We start from the raw sequence: 20,678 nt of genomic DNA on the forward strand, positions 1-20,678 counted from the left end.
CTGTCCCCTTTAATTGTTATACAGAATTACGGACCTTTGATGGTTATACTGGGTTAGCTAATAAGCCACAATAATAAAACTGAGTTAAGGCCCATTTGATTATTATACAAAGTTAAGTCCCATTTGATTATTATACAGAGTTAAGTCCCATTTGATTATTATAAAGAGTTCAGGCCCCTTTAAATGTTAAACAGAGTTATGGACCTTTGATGATTAATCAGAGTTAAGGCTGCAGGCCTTTGATGGTTATACTGAGTTAGATAGTAGGCCACAATAATCAGTAATAATTTGATAGAGTTAAGGCCCATTTGTTTATTATAGAGTTAAGGCCCATTTGATTATAGTATACAGAGTAAAGGCCCATTTGATTATAGTATACAGAGTAAAGGCCCATTTGATTATAGTATACAGAGTAAAGGCCCATTTGATTATAGTATACAGAGTAAAGGCCCATTTGATTATTATAGAGTTAAGGCCCATTTGATTATAGTATACAGAGTAAAGGCCCATTTGATTATTATAGAGTTAAGGCCCATTTGATTATAGTATACAGAGTAGGGGCCCATTTGATTATAGTATACAGAGTAAAGGCCCATTTGATTATTATAGAGTTAAGGCCCATTTGATTATAGTATATAGAGTAAAGGCCCATTTGATTATTATAGAGTTAAGGCCCATTTGATTATTATAGAGTTAAGGCCCATTTGATTATTATAGAGTTAAGGCCCATTTGATTATAGTATACAGAGTAAAGGCCCATTTGATTATAGTATACAGAGTAAAGGCCCATTTGATTATTATAGAGTTAAGGCCCATTTGATTATTATAGAGTAAAGGCCCATTTGATTATTATAGAGTTAAGGCCCATTTGATTATTATAGAGTTAAGGCCCATTTGATTATAGTATACAGAGTAAAGGCCCATTTGATTATAGTATACAGAGTAAAGGCCCATTTGATTATAGTATACAGAGTAAAGGCCCATTTGATTATAGTATACAGAGTAAAGGCCCATTTGATTATTATAGAGTTAAGGCCCATTTGATTATAGTATATAGAGTTAAGGCCCATTTGATTATAGTATACAGAGTAAAGGCCCATTTGATTATAGTATACAGAGTAAAGGCCCATTTGATTATAGTATATAGAGTTAAGGCCCATTTGATTATTATAGAGTAAAGGCCCATTTGATTATAGTATACAGAGTAAAGGCCCATTTGATTATAGTATACAGAGTAAAGGCCCATTTGATTATTATAGAGTTAAGGCCCATTTGATTATAGTATATAGAGTAAAGGCCCATTTGATTATTATAGAGTTAAGGCCCATTTGATTATTATAGAGTAAAGGCCCATTTGATTATAGTATACAGAGTAAAGGCCCATTTGATTATAGTATACAGAGTAAAGGCCCATTTGATTATTATAGAGTTAAGGCCCATTTGATTATAGTATATAGAGTAAAGGCCCATTTGATTATTATAGAGTTAAGGCCCATTTGATTATAGTATACAGAGTAAAGGCCCATTTGATTATAGTATATAGAGTTAAGGCCCATTTGATTATAGTATACAGAGTAAAGGCCCATTTGATTACTATAGAGTTAAGGCCCATTTGATTATAGTATACAGAGTAAAGGCCCATTTGATTATAGTATACAGAGTAAAGGCCCATTTGATTATAGTATACAGAGTAAAGGCCCATTTGATTATTATAGAGTTAAGGCCCATTTGATTATAGTATACAGAGTAAAGGCCCATTTGATTATAGTATATAGAGTTAAGGCCCATTTGATTATAGTATACAGAGTAAAGGCCCATTTGATTATTATAGAGTTAAGGCCCATTTGATTATAGTATACAGAGTAAAGGCCCATTTGATTATAGTATACAGAGTAAAGGCCCATTTGATTATAGTATACAGAGTAAAGGCCCATTTGATTATAGTATACAGAGTAAAGGCCCATTTGATTATAGTATACAGAGTAAAGGCCCATTTGATTATAGTATACAGAGTAAAGGCCCATTTGATTATAGTATACAGAGTAAAGGCCCATTTGATTATAGTATACAGAGTAAAGGCCCATTTGATTATTATATACAGAGTAAAGGCCCATTTGATTATAGTATACAGAGTAAAGGCCCATTTGATTATAGTATACAGAGTAAAGGCCCATTTGATTATTATAGAGTAAAGGCCCATTTGATTATTATAGAGTTAAGGCCCATTTGATTATAGTATACAGAGTAAAGGCCCATTTGATTATAGTATACAGAGTAAAGGCCCATTTGATTATAGTATACAGAGTAAAGGCCCATTTGATTATAGTATACAGAGTAAAGGCCCATTTGATTATAGTATACAGAGTAAAGGCCCATTTGAATATTTTACAGAATCAAGGTCCATTTGATTATTACCTGTGACAATTAAAATCTTATGATAAAAATAAATGCAGAGTTATTTTATACACTGATGTCTCCAGGACTCCCTCGGTCAAGCGTCTAGGCGAGTGGTCATTCTAATGTTAGGAGAGCATGAATAAGCATATTGAATTGCCATTAATACATATGTGCAACTAGAGTTTTATGTAATTTGGGATTATGTGGCTTTAACTATTCCGAGAGATTTCCATCAAACTTAATAACAAGTTGAAATGCTTTAACAGTTCGGCCATGTTTGATTACCCCAAATTATTTACATTTGACTGGTGCGTTCATGTAATGGAAGTCAACAAAGTTTGCTGGAACAAGTTAACATCACCCATAGTCAATGTAACAACTGTGTAAACACATTCAAACAACTTTTGACTAACTAAAATGAATACAATGGATATGTGAGGTTGGTCAGGTCCAATTTGTCCAAACATGTTATCTGTCAAAGTACGGTAAAGAACACATTGCAGAACTGAATATTGAGTTGCTCAAAAGTTTGGGAAATCCTGTTTGTGATACAATTCTAACAGAAAAAAACGTTTTAGCATTGCAGTACTTTCAGTACTTTGATTGTCATAGTGTAGGTAAATATTAGAGTTTGGTAATGAGGTGACCTTTATTGTCATACTGTAGGCAGGTGTTAAAGATTTTGGTGGTCCGGCTCGAACAAACGACCTAATGTCAAGGCTAAAGAGAAACGCACATTAATCTAAACTAGTAACATCACCTTCTCTATCCAATTTTGCACATAATTACTTCCTCCCTCACAAAATCTTCGCCTCCATTAAGACAGCTACTACACAGGTTCTTTGGCTCCAAGAAAGCCTCAGAATCTCCTTATAGCTTACTCGGATTGGTCAACAGCATGAAAAATACCCTGCAGCATTGGGATGTGGGACACATGAACTTTCACTCTCTTATAAGTGAACATTCTTCCTAAAAGCTTACTAAAAAGTAAGGGAAATTCCTGCAGGCCTAAACGTAGTAAGGCGACCTATTACTGTACTCTCTACACAGATTGGTACTGAAATTCCTGCTGGCCTGAACTAGTAAGGCGACCTAATACTGTACTCTCTACACAGATTGGTACTGAAATTCCTGCTGGCCTGAACTAGTAAGGTGACTTGTTACTCTCTACACAGATTGGTACTGAAATGATCCCATAATTGCCATACTGTAGGTAAAAGTTGAGTGATAATTATACTACAGATGAATGGTACTGTCTTATTAAATGTAAACATACATATATAAATATCATAGTTAGTGATAACGAATCTCATACCGTGGGTATTATCACGATATATGGATTACCTGGCTATAGCTTATATAAAGATAAATGAATGAATATATACAATGTAGTTGTTCTTGATATTGATGACAAGAGCTGTTGTAGAATAGTCCAAATTATGTCAAAAACCAGGATTTTCCCCAAAAAAATAACTTAGTTAAAATCTGTGAGAGGAAAGTACCGTACGTATAACACTGCAGGGACCCTAACACCAAATATCAATATGGCTTTAACACCTCCACAAAATGTTAATATCTGAAAACCAATGCTAACGCGGACGCCAACACAGGGATGACAACATTAAAGTTCTCTATACCTGGTAGTTTTATATTTCTAAATATTTACTGGTGCCATGAAATGAGTTAAAATCCGCATGGGTGCTTATAGGAACAATTTCTACCTTTTCACTGAGTGTGGTCGATTTAAGCATGTGTGGTCTCCTGTCTTAGCTTGATTGCTTTACTCACCCACCTATTGAACTTCATATGCAAAGAAAACACTACAGAGACCTTGAGTTTAATCTTGCCTGATACAAGCTTGTGCTTTGTTTCCATTCTAAACTTAACACATTACAATGATAACTTATGACACAACAAAGACTACAGTATATATATATAGATAGATATATTTAGTCCCAACATGCACAAGTCTTTTTGAAATTCAAACACAAATATGCACTTTTTTATTGAGAAAAAAACAAAACAACATTCACTCACTATTATATTCCTTCAGAGTACATTGTGAGCATACAAGGCCACAAAAAAGGTGTGAATTAAGTTGAAAATCTCCTGATACATGATCGAAACCCCCCAAAATTAATGATTTATGTATGCAATTTAATGTACAGACTGTATAATCAATAAGTTTTTTTGAAAAAAACCCAAGTCTGGGTAGATCTTTATCAGTATACATAGAATTTTGAAATAACTTCAATATACCGGTACTCAGAGTAGCAGCCTATTCTTTCCCCCCTGCTAAAAGTTTCCCCGGGGAAACAATTGGCTAGCTGATTCTTTCCCCATGGAAAGAATCAGCTAGCCAATTCTTTTCCCCCTAGTTGAAAGTTTCCCCGCTAACAAAGCTGATAAGGGGGAAAGAATGGGCTAGCCAAAAGTTTCCCCATCTCCAAATTTAAAGCCGACAGGGGGGAAAGAATGGGCTAGCCAAAAATTTCCTCGCTAACATAGCCGACAGGGGGGAAAGAATGGGCTAGCTGATTCTTTCCCCGGGGGAGAAACTTTCAACTAGGGGGGGAAAGAATTGGCTAGCTGATTCTTTCCCCGGGGAAACTTTTGGCTAGCCATTTCTCCCCCCCCCCCCTTGTTTTATTAAAGGTTTCTGTATATTCATTCCATAAAAAAGCAGCAATGAAAATTATATAAGGCATTTGATGATTGGTCGCCATGACTTTGACCTTTAACCTACATCAATAGGAATTTGGGGTAAATATCTATACAAGGGTGTTGCATCCTATGATATGACCTTAATGAACTTTAATGGACTGTTTGACTAGGGCATCTCATCATACACCAACAGATATCAATTCCAGTGTTATAACTTTCATAACATTGCATTTACTTATTATAATTATATGACCTTTGACACTGACCTTTACTACATGACCTTGAACCAATTATTGTCCAGGAGTCATTTGGATTTTAAGTCCCAACAATATTTATTTTATATAACTGAAATGTTAACCATTATGACCTTGACCTTTTCTACGTGTGATCTAGCTGGTACAAGAGGATGGCTGCCATACATCCTAACATAATGACTTCATTGTCCTATTTTAGAGAGTAGGTAATAAACTGTTTTGATGTCCATTCCTTGCTGTATAACAATACAATATATCTTTTGATATGAATGAAATGGAAACAATCCAGCGAAGCAATGATAACTAATGAGAGGATGTGGTAGTTAACAAATGTAACCTTGACCTCTGTCTGTATACATAATTTTGTGAAGATCAAGAACTGTTAAATTATACATAACCCAGACATCTACAATACATTCCCTATAGATTTTAACTAAAACTTCACATGGTGAAATTCAGCTTGTTTGGAATTTGCTCTTAGACCTCTCGTTCATAACATGTTCTTTTTAATTTATAAAGAACTGATGTAGTAGCACTGGGTCGATAGATGTAACCAAGTACAACTCAGCTGGTTACTGGATTGGTTTAGAAGTTGGACACCCCCAGTTTGATTCCTGCTATCCACCAAATTTGTTCCTCTCCTCTTACGAAATCAATCCCTCACTCCTAAAATCTGGTAGACACACAGCCAGACCTGATCCTACATCAGCCTGACGTGATGAAATAGGATTCCTACATATTCAACATTTTCACAGCATGCTTTAAATAAACACTATCCATTTCCTCACACAATGTCTGCCAACCTAACACCAGTCCAGTATACAGAACACAGGCTTAAAACATTCTGTACAGTCAAATATACAGACTACAGTACAGCCATACTACATTCTGTACAGTCAATACAGACTACAGTACAGCCATACTACATTCTGTACAGTCAATACAGACTACAGTACAGCCATACTACATTCTGTACAGTCAATACAGACTACAGTACAGCCATACTACATTCTGTATACAGTCAATACAGACTACAGTACAGCCTACTACATTCTGTATACAGTCAATACAGACTACAGTACAGCCATACTACATTCTGTACAGTCAATACAGACTACAGTACAGCCATACTACATTCTGTACAGTCAATACAGACTACAGTACAGCCATACTACATTCTGTATACAGTCAATACAGACTACAGTACAGCCATACTACATTCTGTACAGTCAATACAGACTACAGTACAGCCATACTACATTCTGTACTGTCAATACAGACTACAGTACAGCCATACTACATTCTGTACAGTCAATACAGACTACAGTACAGCCATACTACATTCTGTACAGTCAATACAGACTACAGTACAGCCATACTACATTCTGTATACAGTCAATACAGACTACAGTACAGCCATACTACATTATGTATACAGTCAATACAGACTACAGTACAGCCATACTACATTCTGTACAGTCAATACAGACTACAGTACAGCCATACTACACTCTGTATACAGTCAATACAGACTACAGTACAGCCATACTACATTCTGTACAGTCAATACAGACTACAGTACAGCCATACTACATTCTGTACAGTCAATACAGACTACAGTACAGCCATACTACATTCTGTACAGTCAATACAGACCACAGTACAGTCATACTACATTCTGTATACAGTCAATACAGACTACAGTACAGCCATACTACATTCTGTACAGTCAATACAGACTACAGTACAGCCATACTACATTCTGTATACAGTCAATACAGACTACAGTACAGCCATACTACATTCTGTACAGTCAATACAGACCACAGTACAGCCATACTACATTCTGTATACAGTCAATACAGACTACAGTACAGCCATACTACATTATGTATACAGTCAATACAGACTACAGTACAGCCATACTACATTCTGTACAGTCAATACAGACTACAGTACAGTCATACTACATTCTGTATACAGTCAATACAGACTACAGTACAGCCATACTACATTCTGTACTGTCAATACAGACCACAGTACAGCCATACTACATTCTGTACAGTCAATACAGACTACAGTACAGCCATACTACATTCTGTACAGTCAATACAGACTACAGTACAGCCATACTACATTCTGTACAGTCAATACAGACTACAGTACAGCCATACTACATTCTGTATACAGTCAATACAGACTACAGTACAGCCATACTACATTCTGTATACAGTCAATACAGACTACAGTACAGCCATACTACATTCTGTACTGTCAATACAGACCACAGTACAGTCATACTACATTCTGTATACAGTCAATACAGACCACAGTACAGTCATACTACATTCTGTACTGTCAATACAGACTACAGTACAGCCATACTACATTCTGTATACAGTCAATACAGACTACAGTACAGCCATACTACATTCTGTATACAGTCAATACAGACTACAGTACAGCCATACTACATTCTGTATACAGTCAATACAGACTACAGTACAGCCATACTACATTCTGTACTGTCAATACAGACTACAGTACAGCCATACTACACTCTGTATACAGTCAATACAGACTACAGTACAGCCATACTACATTCTGTATACAGTCAATACAGACTACAGTACAGCCATACTACATTATGTATACAGTCAATACAGACTACAGTACAGCCATACTACATTCTGTATACAGTCAATACAGACTACAGTACAGCCATACTACATTCTGTATACAGTCAATACAGACTACAGTACAGCCATACTACATTCTGTATACAGTCAATACAGACTACAGTACAGCCATACTACATTCTGTATACAGTCAATACAGACTACAGTACAGCCATACTACATTATGTATACAGTCAATACAGACTACAGTACAGCCATACTACATTCTGTACAGTCAATACAGACTACAGTACAGCCATACTACATTCTGTATACAGTCAATACAGACTACAGTACAGCTATACTACATTCTGTACAGTCAATACAGACTACAGTACAGCCATACTACATTCTGTACAGTCAATACAGACTACAGTACAGCCAATTCAACATTATGCCATGCTAAGTTACAGGCTTACAAAACGGATCTGTGAACATGATGTCTAGTTGAAGGTCTGGTTTATAGAGTTGTGTAAAATCAGATTTTCTCAGTGAAAAATATTTTCATTTTTCAATAAACAAAATCACTGTCGCAATTTAAATTGAAAAGCTGCCATCTTCTTTATAAGTCCTAAATATATAATGACCTGAAGTTTAACACATAAAGCCAAATTTTCTCATCAAATTTTATACTGAAACATTTGAATAGAATTCAGTGGTGCATCAAAGTCTGAATTTCTATCCTTACACTATGTTCACTGACAATAAAAACTGATTACACAATCAAGGTCAAGGTTGGAATTATCATTTGTTATCTGTAAATACTGTATATTCATGTCCATGTATAGGTATCAGACAATGCTATATCTGTGTTATCTCTTTATCACTGCTGTAGTTATTGTGTATGATCCAAAAGCCAGACATCCCGAAGGCCACTGGCTCAACATTGGTATTTTAAAATATACTTTCAAATAAATGCATTTTAAAGTCATGCTTAAGTGTATATAATATTTGCACTGTATCAAAGTTGAAGAAATGACTTGAAAATTAGATTGAAATCTTAACCATGGAGAAAATGTTAAAGATATAGTATAATAACCCAATAATTTGCCGAAAGAATTTTCCCATCACAGAACCAGATTAGGAGATAAGATTATGTAGACATAATTAAACTAGATAACGAGCCAAGCATTGTCCATAGATATGTAATCAAAAGAAAACTAATGAAATCAGAGAAAGCTAAGAATGATTATACAAGTCATTCAATACAAGATGTAATGAGCATAATAACGCTATATTTTCTATACTTGGAAGATCTGAGGAGATTTAGGTCCAACACACTTCAGTTTGTTTTGACTGAACACCTTTTTAAATGTTCAATTTTTTGTTATCCTGGGTGGTCTGATTAGATTATCTCCAAGGTTGACTTTTAATGAAATAATCATTACAGAATTAATCTGGCATTTTCAAATCAAAACAATTGTCCAATACATACACCAAAAACCTTCTTAGGTATTCATGTATCACAGTGATTTTACAAAATCAAGATAAATAATCATAAAAATGTTGCTGACATCATTTTAGCATAATTCTGTTTACCACCAATTAAAACTGAAAATAACTTCATGAATGTCTCAAATTAAAATCTAAAACAATGACTTCATGACTGTCACCCTTTAAAATCTAAAACAATGACTCCATGACTGTCACCCGTTAAAATTGAAAACAATGACTCCATGATTGTCAACTGTTGAAATTGAAAACAACTTAATGGACTTCATGAGTGTCTCAAATTAAAATTAAAAACAATGCTCCATGACTGTCACCTATCAAAACTGAAACTGATTTCATGTCATATTTTCCATCCATGAGCAAAACAGCAATAAAAGATTGCATGGTCATCAAGTCAACTGGTCCTCCATTGATTCTATAGCAAATAGAACGTCATCACCAAGGCAGCATACTGTTTTATTTACTTATCCATTTTAATTAAATGTTCATCATGTTGTGTATATTTATATTGCGTACAGGTGTTTAATTCAATGTACAAGTATGATACAGAATGATAAACAGGTTTGATGATTCATAATGCAGAAACACACAAGTGCGATCATTTTCACAAGCAGCTAATGACAGTACCTACAATTGTATGTATGGTGAAACCGCACACAAGCCTAAAGGTATGCAGTGTCTTGAGCTAGGAATTCCAAATTACATTTGATATAACACTATTCATAAAGCAGCATGCAGGAGATATCATGCATGTAATACAAATGTACATGAGTTTGATATCACAGAAATGTAATTATCACCAGTACATAATACCATCAAACAAAGTGCTTGGCTACTGTATTTCTATTGGAAATGTGAGGTGATCATGTCTGATGTCCTTAAGGAGGTATGCGACATATCTCTACAATGTTATAGAACCTCACTGTCCTTAAGGAGGTATGTGACATATCTCTACAATGTTATAGAACCTCACTGTCCTTAAGGAGGTATGCGACATATCTCTACAATGTTATAGAACCTCACTGTCCTTAAGGAGGTATGTGACATATCTCTACAATGTTATAGAACCTCACTGTCCTTAAGGAGGTATGTGACATATCTCTACAATGTTATAGAACCTCACTGATAAAAGACCAAACGTCCAACAAATTGATGAACGATGACAAAACATTTTTGCCTGAAAGCTATCAATGATTATCCTTCCCAAAACATTAGTAATATGGCGTGGATAACATTTCATTGCAATCCACCACAAAGTTTTGAAGGAGTTGAGACGAGGACCATAAAAAGGGGCATAACTCCATCAAAAGGGTCTGAATGAAAAATATCATAAAGATACACAACTTGCATGAATAGTTATGATACATGTATATAAAGTTTTACAGAAATTGGAAACAATTTTAGGAAGAGTAGTTTGGAAAAGGATTTTCAACAAAGAATCCTTTACCCTAATTACGTATAGGGCAATTAGTCTTAGCCTCCTTGTACATTTTCAAGTGTTTCCATGTAAATCTCCATTTTGTTTATATTTTAATTACCATAGCTTTATTGAATCAGAGTTATATTTTCAGTTTTTTATTAACAAAATTAATATCTATGTTGTACTTGAGCCTTTATGATAATTTTTATCAAGTAGATCTTGATCTTGTTTAACAAGATGATTTCAAACTTCCATATTAACAAAACCTAGAACAGTGTAACAGTAACTTACGATGGTAATTTGATGACTAAAATACCACACTGATAATTCCATCCTCGTACATACTTCTTCTGTTCTTCTAGCTCATTCTCTATACTGATGGCTAGAAAACAAGCGGGAAAGTCAAACAAACAGCCAATCAGAAGTCACACCTGGGAGATCACGAAAACTCCGCGACCAATCATAATACATCTACTACAGGTCAGATAGCTAACCAACCAATCAACAGCTACTGTTATGAGGTCAAAGGGTCACATCATTGTAGCATTGGTATGGATATAGTACAGAATGTAAATAAACAATTCATGAAAAATGTATATTCAAGATGGGGATCAATGTGTGAAATTATAATTTTTTCAGGTTGAAATTTTGCTACAATTGCAGAAACCATGTGACCTCATGATCATACAAGGGTCAAAGGGTAATAATATGTAAGGTCAGGTCAGCTTGTGTCTGTGGAGGTGAAAGGTTAAAGGTCAGTTTGTGCTACATGCTATATCTGGAAGCAACTTCTCAGCTGAAATATCACCAAATATGCCTCTGCTCTTCAGATTCCTGTAACTCTCATAAGAAATATCAACACATTTCTACTGTTAAATAGAATATTTAGTAAATATTCTACTTTTAACTATTCTTTCTTTTCAGTTCATATCAAACAATTCTTTAAGGGCATTTGAATATTATAACTTCAAATAAAAATGGACCAAAATATTTTAGCCATATAATCTTTAGAGCAGAACAGTAAATTTCAGTTGTCTCCCCTGGATTTTGATAAGACTTCTTAAGAGAGATACAGAATCTAACAGTGAAGAGAGCAGGATACTGAAAGATGCCAAATGCACAAGTGGGTCTATCTACCTAAAACATTTATCAGTACAACTGTAAAAGCAAATAAATGGTACATGTTGTGATTATCAGCATTTTAAACATTGTGTAGACAAGCCACTCGGTGAAAACTCTAGTCTCCTGTAAGTGGTATGAGAATTGGCTCCATATCTACATGAGAAGTGTACATATCTATCCTGTATCTATATACTATCAACAGTAAATACCAATGGTGGTCAGCTGTATATTCCCATAAACCTTTTAATTTTTTATCTGTGTTGCCGTTCTACATCTTCTGAATCCTGTTTTTGTTCGTTTTATTCATTCGAAAAGTTCACTCTGCCTCCCATAGTTAATAACATTAACCATCATCAGAAAAGACAAAGAAGTTCATTAGTTTTAATCTCAGGAGAAAAATTGAAAGAAAATATATAAAAATGCTTAAAATCTCAAAATAGCCCTAGTCATCACTTCTCTGTGAAAATTCACATTCATATTTCAAACATGGATTAATGCTTGAATCATGCAAACAATTCATGCATGGCAGATTATATTGTAGGTATTTTATATAGATATGAGTTGTGTATACCAGAGTATATGTACTGTATCTAACAATAAGGGTGGGCTGGGTATAGACCAGAGTCAAAAGAACGGGGAGCCTTTATTACCATACATTTTCTTCAAACAATATACTGTCAGATTATTATGGTTTTCGCGGGTTTTTTTTTTTTTTTATTATAATCAATTTCATAGATACCCTTGTTACCAATTTATAGGGCAACAAATTAATTCCTTAATATGAATGGTATTTCATTTTTTACGAAAACCACAATTTGAGCCCCACAAAATGATCTGATTTTACATTGACTGCATGCACTTTAAAGATTTTGACTTTCTCCTACCAGGTTTCTTTTTATCTTATTTCGGAGATAAATTCCAAAACAGGCAACGTGATGTCACTATATAAATAAATATACGTGCATGGACACAGGGGTATATCTGCTATCTGACCCTTGGCAGACTTAATACTTCATTGTTTTATAACTGATGAATTGCATGTCTTACAAAAGATCACCATTCATGATGTAATTAGGAAGCCCCCGAGCACACCCTTACTTTAAATTTTTTATCAAACACAAATACATATAATTACATGTACAGTGTATATAGTGGTAAGATATTAATAATAACATACAGAGGTCAAAATTAATAATTAGAAATTAGACCCAGAAATGTAAAGCGATAGGAGTAGACTGATAGGAAATATGATATTGTGAAAATATTTTAATAAGGCTTATTGTAGTTGGAAATATTTGTGAAGCTGAATGTTACACAAATACATTTGAAAATATTGAATTAAGGAAACAGATAGAGGGGCAATTTGATATTTGTTTGAAATAGTGTTGGAATTTCATCAAAGTAAATAGCCCACAATTTTCTCTAACCATGCAGAATGCTGACCATGTACAAACATTTATGATCAGAATTTTATTTTCTTGAAAATAGACAAAATGCATCATACACATTTAAGTTCTTAATCAGTGGGACATGCTTATGAAATCATTGTTGTTATCTGGATGCTGATCGTACATGAAAACATGCTTCAACTTTCCATTAATACAAGACATCTGAAATGCTCTAGGTTAGACATTAATTGTTTCATATCTCAAAGACATTATAGATCAGACATTATAGATCAGAATGGGATCAATTTCACCTGAGATATTCTGTTTAAAAGTTTCAAAAATACTAGTTAGCTCTGGATATTTCATTTTCATTTTTCAGTACCTATTTCTGATATTTCAATAATATACCTCAAATTGCATGGAATTTTTTGTTTTTCATTTATACATAGATACAAAATGTTTTATATTTTAATATCATATCTCAAATAAAATACTTGTTTGTTACTATAGAGTTACTATATTGCCTCGATCTCAAACAGAAGATGCAGAATGTTAACCCCAAGCTAGTAAAATATACAGACAGGCACAGATGCATGATAGTATATAGTTAGGAGTGATTCCTTCTCGGTGAAACTTACTTGGGATATTTACACACAATCATACCACAGCTGTGGTTCTTTCCCCTTACATGACCCTCGTCCACGGGACAATCACTGTGTTCAATACTTATCGCTGAAAAACCAAACGTATATCCTAAAAATCTCATCTGTACTCAATACTTATCACTGAAAAACCAAACATACATCCTAAAAACTCCCCATCTGTACTCAATACTTATCGCTGAAAAACCAAACATATCCTAAAAATCTCATCTGTACTCAATACTTATCGCTGAAAAACCAAATATATATCCTAAAAATCTCATCTGTACTCAATACTTATCGCTGAAAAACCAAATATATATCCTAAAAATCTCATCTGTACTCAATACTTATCGCTGAAAAACCAAACATATCTCCTAAAAATCTCATCTGTACTCAATACTTATCACTGAAAAACCAAACATTTATCCTAAAAACTCCTTATCTGCATATGCTCAATACTTATCCTGAAAAACCAAATTTGTTGACCTATAAACTCATCTGTGTTCAATACTAATCACTGAAAAACCAAACATATATCTATGCTCAGCTGACAATATATATCCTAAAAATACTCTGAAAATATTGTAAAAAATTGAATTAAAGATAATTTGTGAGCTCAGTACTTGACACATCTATCCTGTAATATGCCGTGTAATCGGCCAACCCATGTCTACTGCATTTCAGTGAAAATGCTAATAAATATCAAAGTGAGCCCACCCTTACGTTTAGTCAAAGTTTATGTGTTGGCCCCTTAGAGGCTTATTACAGGATAGGGTACATAATATTGACATTGTAAATGTCAAACCATGTCAACTTCATAACAATTTCTGGAAAAAAAAAACACCATCGCCTGAAACAAAATATAAACATTGTTAAATGTCAAATAAATTGCTGAAACAACAACATAACATAACTGGTCCAATCCCAACTTAATGTTTTAAAATGTTGAAAAAAAAAAAAATTAAACTGTTAATCAAAGCACACATTTAATATCTTTTAATGGCCCTAAACTTTGATTTATAAACATTTTGATAAAACAATAAAGTTGTCAATGAATCAGCAGACCTCGGACATTGCACCACAGCATATACACTTACAACTTACTGACCTCTGTCTGGGTTCAGTAAACATAAAAAAATGTTTAATAGTTATACACAATGACAAATAGAATGTATGTATATGTAGACAATCAGCCTTGTCATCCTAGCCACAAAGGAAAACTGGGGTTTTTAAAATACAATTCAAGAGTGACTAAGTACATCTGTGGTAATTCTATCTTAAATGTCTGGCCACAGACCTACAAATAATTGTTCTTATTAACATATAAGAGCCCTTTGTGGTAAAGTTATCTGGGAGATCTGTGGGGAGTTAGCTGATAGACGTGTGTGTATAATAAGGCAGACTGAAGGTCATACACTTCCGGCTCTGGTGAATATTACACTTTAGGGTTGTTTCAACTTCTCATTGACATTTAACCAAAACAAACATGGAATCTAATATCCTGTCATCTTAAACAGTTGGTGACTAATGCTGAATTATAACATAGGATGTGCATTCATATAGCTTAATCATCAGTGTACATTTTGTGTTTTTGGATTTTCAACACTTCAAAAATATCTTGTTATTATTACCCTAGCTGTTATTAATGTTTTGGCCTCATTTCAAAGTTAAACTTACACAAAAAATTTCATTGAATTATGGTTATTTTTTACCTCCCCATCCAGAATTGACATTTCTCATGACCTATTTCAGTTTCCTCAGTCACCCTCCGTATCAACAATTTAGGTTTTTAGCATTACTGACGAGTCCTAGAAGTTTTTAGTATTACTGACGAGTCCTAGAAGTTTTTAGTATTACTGACGAGTCCTAGAAGTTTTTAGTATTACCGACGAGTCCTAGAAGTTTTTAGTATTACTGACGAGTCCTAGAAGGACGAGGCAGCTCTAAGTTGCAGTTTAATACATTTCTTTATCTACTGTATATACACATGTACATGTAACTCTGATATATATATTGAAAGATGCTTATATATTATTGATATGTGTTTTTTGTACAATCTTTCATGTACATACTGTAGATATTTTTAGAATATTAAAAACAAAACTATATATTTTTTCAAGATTTTCAAAATTAAAATAAAGAATAAACAAAATAAAATTTGACCCTTAGTTTCTTTGTAGAGAGTGTTTATGAAAAATTATAGGGAAGGGCTGCATGTGTTTGTGTAATAGTAAAACAAGTATACTATTGTATAAGGGATCTGGACCTAGTTAAATTACACAGCACCTAAAACCCACTACACAATAGTGGTCTGTGCCTGGTACATTCCAATATACAATATTTTCTGTATCTCTGGTCTATAAGTGTAATGTACTCTGTAAACATACTATGACTAATTGGTCCTGTCACAAATCAGCACTGCAAAATCACCGGATTGGGATAATATACTCAGTTTAAAAATCAATTAAGTATTATCACACAGAATTTTTTTTTTTTATATCTTATACTTGACATTTCATTTTAATTAAAAAAAATGAAATATCTTATTGATTTTGTTTATATTGTTTATATACAGACACATTAGCCAGACACATTAGCCAGACATACTACCCAGAAGTTGGATTCTATAGATCATTCTTAAATATTTTGCTTAAAGAAGAAATTGCAGGATGTAATTTTTTACAGATGGCAGTAGTAGTGAAGATGCCCATAAGGCCTGTATCGCTCACCATTTTTTGACAAGCATTCGTTTACTTTGATCAGAGCCATAAAAGATACCAAAGTGAGTTTACACTCGCTTTTATACAACAAATTTCAATGTCCCAAAGATCTAAGACTCCCTCTTAAAAAGTCTGCTGATACAATGATTTAGGGTGTGGATTTTAATTAGTTGAATTCTCACATTACCCTTCCTTGTCAGTGGCCTGGAGAGTGATCAAATCACTATAACTCTGGCATCTCTTGTTTATAATAAGATGGTACAGATCCTAGGGTGAGAGCATCATTTCAATGTATGTGATTCATAGAAGAAACAAAGTGCCCTGGATTTGTATCAGATGTGTGAGCCAATCCTGGTAGTTCAAACATGGATATTTCATATACCAATTTTTTATGTGAGTGCATTAGGACACCTGTCAGAGCTGGCAATTATACCAACCTACTCCACTGTTGATGCAAACAATCAGTCTTCTTTTCTCAAAGCACAAAACATTCTGATAAGACCATTATCAACATATATATAATGTTAAATCTTTCCTTGATGTATACTTAATAACACAAAGTAAATCAATACATTTAGTCAAAGTACTGTTCAAACCAAGACCAGATAAAAGAGCATTTCTGATTGGCTAAGTTGTTTAATTTTAAAACTTACCATTGGTTGAGAAGTATTCATCTGTTTCTTTGCTTAGAATTAGGTCTACGAAATCTCGCGGTGATATAAGTCCCATGCAGGCGCTGTTTGTACATGCTCTGTTCACACGAAGGTCCTGGAGAAAAATAAACAAAACATATAGAGATGACAGATTTGACCAAGAAAAGATTCATCAAATTCCAAGTCTTTTCTAGGATTTTTTACCATTGATTCAAGTATTTTCCCAAGATATTTCAGGGACAGTGATAAACTTTTAGTAAAATTAAAACAGCTATGTACATAGTTACTAAGTTTGTTGTGTGGTGTTGTTTCTCATTACAAGGTTTTGATAGTGTAATCATAGTAATTGTTAACGAATCCAATAGGTTTACAATTACTGTACTGCAAACATGGTTATTTTCGAGGAGGGTTAATTTCGCGATTTCGATATGTAAACTATACGCGTTGGGGTAATTCTTGCGATCGATCCACCTTCGTTTGTAGTTCGAGATCATGCAAATTTATATTAAAATAATACGAGTGGGAGAAATTTTCGTGATCAAAAGAACCCCATGTAATTAGCGTAAGTTTCCCCCTCGCATAATCTCCACGTTTACAGTACACCAAGGAAAAATAAATATATATAGCTCAGGGTTTTGTCCTAGCTATATCATGCTTTGGAGATTTGCCTTTGCAAATAATTATGGAAAACATAATTATTTCAAATTTTTCATTTCAATACCAAAGACATACTAATTTCAAGTACTTTTCATGGAATGCATTTATGCTGAAATATAAGGCAATTGCCACTGAATTCCAAGAATATTCCATCAAAGAATGAAATTCAAGGACTAATGTATGATACTTGTGTAACATTGATAAATACTTAAGCCAAAACTAATAAACTGCCCAGGGGCCTCTTTGTTATTGAGAAGATTTCAATATATTTAACCCCTGCAACCTTGAAAGTAGGTCAAGGACATTCATTTGAACAACTTTGGTAGCCCTACATCCAAGTATACTACTGGCCAAATATAATGACTCTTGGTCATTGATAAGAAGCCAAAAACTTTAATGTTTAAAATGCATGCTGGCATCGAACACTTCCATACAAAAGGTAATCACAAAAGGTCACATCTGAGATTTTGTCCCAGGTAACCTAAAATCTTCTAATTAGGTTTTAAGAACAACACAGGCAGTGCCTCTTGCCAGACCTCCTTCCCAGGAGGATGTGGAGAAATACTGGGACCTGATCAGGGCTGTTATATATATGTAGTTAGTAAGTAATAATGGGACCTGATCAGAGCTGTTATATATATGTAGTTAGTAAGAAATAATGGAAGAAAACTTCATTGCTTCCATACTAACAGTGTATCAATTCCATCCTTCGATTTAAATTTTTAGCCATATTTCAGAGGGCAGGCACAGCGTGTCTGTCCTAATTCAACAGCACACAGGCACACGAACAGCTAGTGCTGCCCCCTGGTGTAATTATTAATCATTTCACAGCTGCATGAAAACAGATAAGTTTCCAGACAAGATGTTGTACCTGATCGCACTGAAATATACCCACAAAGTAGGAAATCTAGGATGAAGAAGTGTTTTATCTTGAAATTCCACATACTGTGTGATACACCTATCTGATCTCCATTTCTCTCTTCATTATTATCCTCATAATACATTTCAATTTCTTTCTTTTTTTCTTATTTTCCCAAAAAAAAAATTAGATTTTTTTATTTCTTTTATACAAAAATGTTTTATTTGTATATCATGATATATAAATCAGCCAGTCCGTAGTTACGTTCCTTTCTGTCCAGTGTACCTCGTTATAACATATCGTGGTAGATAAATCAGCCAGTCCGTAGTTACATACCTGTCTGTCCAGTGTACCTCGTTATAACATATCGTGGTAGATAAATCAGCCAGTCCGTAGTTACATACCTCCAGTGTACCTCGTTATAACATATCGTGGTAGATAAATCAGCCAGTCCGTAGTTACATACCTCCAGTGTACCTCGTTATAACATATCGTGGTAGATAAATCAGCCAGTCCGTAGTTACATACCTTTCTGTCCAGTGTACCTCGTTATAGCAACCAATGAATTCAACTCACAATGAAGGAAATTTAAACTCTTCAGGAGACTTAACCAACATTTTAAAATCAATATCAATCAGAATTCAGAAATTACCTTTAAAACAAATTTGTTCAATGTTTGAAGTTGACTTTACATCTTATGAGTAAATACACCCTCATTCCTCAATAAAACATCAAAAATTTGGATTGATACCTTTTGTTGACATCAAATCCTCTTTCTATTTTTATTTACAACTTTTGTTGGAACAGTTCTCATTTTTTCATGAATTTCTTGGTTTTTTTACTTTCTAAAAACAGTGATTTCAGATGCTATAAAAGCAATTTAGATTGACAAAAAATGATAAAAGTTCAAATAAAAGAGGTGTATCTATACGAAATATATTCAAATCCAAAATTTTGATATATTGCAAAATACGTACAAAGTTGTCACATCAAATCAACACTTTCCATGGGAGATTCCAACCTCCACAATACTCAAATTAAACATTGTGCTATATTTGGCATACATTATAGATTTGAGGAGTTCCCAACCTGTACGAGCTGTCAAAAAGGGATCAAAGACTTTACACTCAGGTCTGTTAGTCCAGGAGACAAAGATATTTAGATTAGGGTGATAAGTAACTCCTTAATACTCAAATATTGTACTATATTGGGTATACATTATATAGATTAGGATAACATGTTACCATATAGGGTACTTAAAGATCACGGACAAGAGTTCCATTGCCCTCAATACATATACACAGCTAACAAGTACTTTACTCTCAAGATAAAAACAGATAAAATCGGCCATAAAATCACAGAGAAGGGTTCCTAAGGCTGGTGTGGGTGATACGTATCAGGAAAGGCGGGAGACTGTTAGGCTATCATGCTACTTCCTGTGGGAGATGCTTGATGTAATCGTAGTTGTGTGTGAAATTGTAATTTTGCCACAACCTAATGCTGTAGTAAAACCCTAATGCTAGGCCTCTAATACCATATCAATCAGGACTCCACGAAATTTGAAGCTGCCAATTTCCGCCCCTGATAATTAATCCTCCAGAGTTGAAATCAAGAAGAAACAATTTGTAATACATCTCCTGGTATCACAGAAAATTTTCTTTTGAAATATACAATTAAAACAATATAGTCCATCAGGAAGAAATGATGTTCTATGTCATCAGATAATGTTCTATTTATAGTAACAATGACCTTGACCTCTAACATTCAGAC

The 20,678-nt window shown here is 34.1% G+C and overlaps 1 protein-coding gene across 2 annotated transcripts in view; it reads right to left on the reverse strand.

Annotated features, from left to right (window-relative positions):
• The window catches only part of LOC117334760 (stAR-related lipid transfer protein 5-like), a 36,304-nt gene that overhangs the window by 4,894 nt on the left and 10,732 nt on the right, over positions 1–20,678 (reverse strand). Inside the window, exons 4-5 of one of the 2 annotated variants that reach the window (XM_033894558.1) lie at positions 17,393–17,507; positions 14,014–14,107 (exon numbers count right to left, since the gene is read on the reverse strand). In XM_033894558.1, coding sequence (XP_033750449.1) covers positions 14,014–14,107; positions 17,393–17,507 — 209 coding nt within the window. Of the gene's footprint in view, positions 1–11,156; positions 11,248–14,013; positions 14,108–17,392; positions 17,508–20,678 lie in introns of both variants that reach the window. The other variant, XM_033894559.1, reaches the window with a different exon arrangement.

Source organism: Pecten maximus, chromosome 9, assembly GCF_902652985.1.
Source record: "Pecten maximus chromosome 9, xPecMax1.1, whole genome shotgun sequence".
Classification (NCBI taxonomy): domain Eukaryota; kingdom Metazoa; phylum Mollusca; class Bivalvia; order Pectinida; family Pectinidae; genus Pecten; species Pecten maximus.